Below are 4,551 nucleotides of genomic sequence, written 5' to 3' on the forward strand. Positions count from 1 at the left end.
CAGTTTCTGCTGGAATGTAAGTTGCTCTATCAGTGAGAATCAAAATATTTTTAATCTTTCCTTTGTTTAGAATTATTGACACAACCATACCATGTTACTCGATCATCATGGGTTGCAGTGTGCTGAAGAAGCTCACCGTCCTGTTGATTGTGACACCGTTTCTAAGTGGATATTGAAGAATAGCGCTGAGTCTGAGAATATGAATTGGTACGTTGATTTATGAGATATATTTGAGATATGTAGATGCTTAAGATATTTGGGATTTTGTTGACGTAAAAGGGTTTTCAGAGTTTTAAAAAATATTTGGTTTCTCTACTTCTTTATTTTGTATTGGTAGTGATGGCTACCATTTTGTATAGCCAAAGGAAACCAAAATGGTGGATACGTATGCATTTTTAATTGTTAGAAGAAAGTCAATTTGGTTTCTTATCTTTCATCTCCTAGCAGTAGGGTGCATCATGCTTCACACAATGTATTGTACTATTGTTGCTGCTAAATTCTATATCGACTTTCAGGATTTTGGCAAATTCCAAGCCCTGTCCAAAATGCAAACGGCCAATAGAGAAAAACCAGGGTTGTATGCATATTACGTGCACCCCACCATGTAAATTTGAGTTCTGCTGGTAAGTTGATAAAGTGGTTGATTTTACAAAATGCCATCATGTCATAAGTTATGCTTCTATTCTCTCTATACTTCCTGGAATTCAACTCTGAATTGACTTTTTTTTATGTTTATAGCTCTTAAAAGAAATAGAAAATAAGTGGCTTATTATATTTTAGGTTTTGCTAGTGTATAAAAATTTGCTGTGTATCTTCTTTTTGTAGCTTTATCTTGTAATCTGATCTTCATGTGAATCATCTGGTTGTGTAAGATTCTTTGTTACTCACAATGAAATATCTGATAAGTAGTTGTACTGTATAAATGTAGGCTTTGCCTTGGAGCGTGGACAGAGCATGGTGAGAAGACAGGTGGCTTTTATGCTTGTAACCGTTATGAAGCAGCAAAGCAAGATGGCATTGTATGAGTTCTCTGACATTGTTTCTTTTCCTCACTGATAACTAAAGTCTAGTTTATCTTCGAACACAATTTATGTCTTCCATAATCTATTTGTGCAGTTTGATGAGAGTGAAAAACGCCGAGAGATGGCAAAGAACTCTCTTGAGAGATATACCCACTACTATGAAAGATGGGCGACAAACCAATCGGTATGCAGATATTAAATCATATAATTTTCACATGTTTTATCTAACTCTTAAGGAGGAATTTTAAGAAAGAGTTTTCAGCTGCCAAATTCTAATCCCTTCCTATGGAACATAAAATCTCTTCATGTACCTAGAAACGTAGATGAACTCTTTAACAATTAGATGTTTAATGACTAATCTAAAGTCTATACGCTTTTAATTGCTCGAGTTAGAGTACCAAAAGATATGAAAATCTATATATTGGTTGAGAACTTTCGAAAAATTAAGGAAGTGCAGCTGACTGATTTGAAAATTTAAAGAGACTATGATACGTTGAGGTACATGTAGTGCTTGTGGGTGTATTTTTCTAGAGAAAGAGCTGTTTTTTCTCCTGTTATGGGAATTCTACCAGCTCGTTTATATATCTGTTGGCTGTGTTCGTTTGATGGCTATGTTTTTGAGGGCTTAGGTATTGTGTCAAAATTGTTATTGGAGCAAAGTACTGTCGTAAAAGTCTCAGTCATATTACGCATATTAATGAAATTAGGCTTAGGAAGGTTCATAATAATCCTTGGCATTTGTCTTATCCATATCGTCTGCTTGAAGTTTCATGTTTCCGTTTTGGTAAAATGTATTCTTTATTAAATAGTGACCACTAGAAAAATAAGTTTTGTATATACAAATAGCACATTGGCGTTTATATCTAAAACAATTTACAATGTTTATCACTACTTGCTGCAGTCTAGGCAAAAGGCGCTGGCGGATCTTGAGAAGATGCAAACTGATGATGTGAGCTTACAGTGCAACACTTGCTGATGTAAATAAGAATCACCAAGTATTGTTTGATGACAAAAAAAAGTGTGAAATATCCAAAATAATCAGTGCTTGTTTTCATACCAATCCGTGATTCCAGTTTTTATTCAGTTAAAGTTCAGGAAGTTTGCTTAAGTTATCATGATGATCTTTTACAAATGATACCATATGTGCCCTACTTGACTTTTGTCTATTTTGGCATGAGACATCTAACTTTCGATGAATTTTTTGCGTTTTGTATTGTTGGGTTTGGCTAAAGCTTTTTTTAATGTGATTCACAGATTGAGAAGCTCAGCGACATACAGTGTCAGCCTGAATCGCAACTGAAGTTCATTATTGAAGCATGGTTACAGGTAAAATCCGTCCCTCTTATGGCCTTTCTGAGACTTTTGGATTTTGCTCACTAATTTGCTCTACAATCATAGATAGTAGACTGCAGACGAGTTCTAAAATGGACATATGCCTATGGTTTTTACATACCTGACCACGAGAATGGAAAAAGAGTGTTTTTTGAGTACTTACAAGGTAACTTGATTTAGCTCTAACATTTGAAATTAATTATGCTTCCAAAATGTTTGGTATTGATTCCTTGAGTGAGTAACTTTGTCAGTGCTTTTGCTGGTATTGGTCTTTTCCAATCGCGAACAGTTGAACACAAGTTGAATTAAGAGAATTTATCGATTGTTAAATCCATCAGTGATTCTTACGTGATTGAACTTTTCGTGATTTTATTGAACATCATGTAGTCATAGTAAAATAGGAAATGGTTTAGGATTTTCCCTATGTGAGATAATGTGGACTATATAGCCAAGTGTCACTCATAAGAAATTAGTTAAGCTCCTTAATCCAAATCTTAAACAATTTGGTCAGGGTTCAGTTCCATCTTTGACCCGCTAATTTCGATTTGTTAATAGGTATAAGCTGTTTAGTTTGTAGCAGGCTTAATTATGCAAGAAGTTATTATTCTATTTCTTGTCTTATATTATCGTACATTTAGGTGAAGCTGAGTCGGGCCTTGAACGACTTCATCAATGTGCTGAAAAAGAGCTGCAACCGTACCTAGAAGCCAAAGGTCCCTGTGAAGATTTTAATGAGTTCCGCACAAAACTGGCAGGTTTAACAAGGTACTTTCCAAACCTACAGAACAGACTGATAAGCTTATATAATAAGTGACATGGCATGTTTAGTTATGGCTGACAAGCTAACCGAAACATATAATAAGTGACATGGCATGTTTAGTTATGGCTGACAAGCTAACCGAAACATACTGCTGAGTAAAAGTGTTTAAAGAAAACATAAGGATGTTTTTATTCATTTAGTTTGGCTTTGTGTGATGAAAGAAGGTAAATAATGAACGTTTTATTACTGGGAACTTACAGCGTCACCAAAAACTATTTTGAGAACTTAGTTCGAGCTCTGGAGAATGGGCTATCGGATGTGAGCTCACATATTGCATATGATCGAACCTCAAGTTTAAAGAGCTTAGGGGGGAAGACAAAGGGATCCACTTCTAAAGCCAGCAGCTCAGATTCAACACTGTGGTCTTGTGAATATTGCACTTATGTAAATCCAAGGTCGACCACGGTTTGCCAAATGTGTGAACATGGCCGTTGAAATGTCAGTAACTGGCATTGAAAGACTGTAATAGTAATGTATGGTGGCATTTGGTCATAGATATGATCAAGTGAAGAACTGTCTTGTAACTTTATATATTTTCTTGTATTGGAAATAAAGGGATACAATAAATTTGATTAGATTGGCCATTAATTTGATTGTGCCAATGATGGAAAAAGCGAAAACATAAGAGCTGGTTATGTAAGTTCTTACAAGATAATTGTAAAAACTATGTGCTTGCATTACTTGGTCACTTCCGCTTTCAATTTTCTACATGATGTCCTGTTTTGCTCTACTTTGTCAACCTGTGTCTGGTCTCTAGTGGCCAGTGGGGGTTTAACTTGTGCATTTAAACGTGAACCTACCCGGAGAAAATTGTCGTGGATTGTGTTTATGTGGAATGGATGCAGCAGAGAAGGCCGTGACAGCTTTCAGAAATGTAAATCATGTAATGGAACCGTTGAGAAACTCGAGAAGAGAAGCCCTATTTTTGTAAACAGATTATCATAAAACCAATGTTGCAAGTGTCTGCCCGAGTTCTATTAAGAAATGGAAACAATTGGTGTGGAGGCAAAATGGAAACACACAAAGTAAATTGACACTATCGTCCATCCCAGCTGGTAATGGTAGGAGGCATAATGGTTTATCTTAGAGTGAACTTTTTCGATCATGTGTATCCAAAGACGAAAAAACGCATTGTGCTTAAGTTAAACCCAAACGATAATTTAAAAAAAAAAAAAAAAACTTGAATTTCACTAATATCACCTAAATTGAAATTGACTTCGAGGCTGTTACTTAATCCGTTAAGTGTGTGTGCTAAATTGTAATTGACTTCGCTGTAACTTAATCCGTTAAAGTGTGTGCTAAACTCGGATTCCACGTAGATAGATAACAAAACCACATTAATATCGTAAACGCGTCGTTTTTTTTTTTTTTTTTTTT

General features: G+C 35.4%; 1 protein-coding gene across 2 annotated transcripts in view; it reads left to right on the forward strand.

Moving 5' to 3' along the window:
- The window catches only part of LOC109124687 (probable E3 ubiquitin-protein ligase ARI8), an 8,576-nt gene extending 4,814 nt beyond the window's left edge, over nucleotides 1-3,762 (forward strand). For both annotated transcript variants that reach the window (XM_010472120.2, XM_010472121.2), the window contains exons 8-15: nucleotides 516-623; nucleotides 929-1,019; nucleotides 1,117-1,206; nucleotides 1,924-1,971; nucleotides 2,277-2,348; nucleotides 2,421-2,520; nucleotides 2,993-3,119; nucleotides 3,375-3,762. In XM_010472120.2, the coding sequence (XP_010470422.1) occupies nucleotides 516-623; nucleotides 929-1,019; nucleotides 1,117-1,206; nucleotides 1,924-1,971; nucleotides 2,277-2,348; nucleotides 2,421-2,520; nucleotides 2,993-3,119; nucleotides 3,375-3,609 (871 nt within the window). In that variant the 3' untranslated portion in view covers nucleotides 3,610-3,762. The remainder of the gene's footprint in view (nucleotides 1-515; nucleotides 624-928; nucleotides 1,020-1,116; nucleotides 1,207-1,923; nucleotides 1,972-2,276; nucleotides 2,349-2,420; nucleotides 2,521-2,992; nucleotides 3,120-3,374) is intronic.

Source organism: Camelina sativa, chromosome 16, assembly GCF_000633955.1.
Source record: "Camelina sativa cultivar DH55 chromosome 16, Cs, whole genome shotgun sequence".
Taxonomy (NCBI): domain Eukaryota; kingdom Viridiplantae; phylum Streptophyta; class Magnoliopsida; order Brassicales; family Brassicaceae; genus Camelina; species Camelina sativa.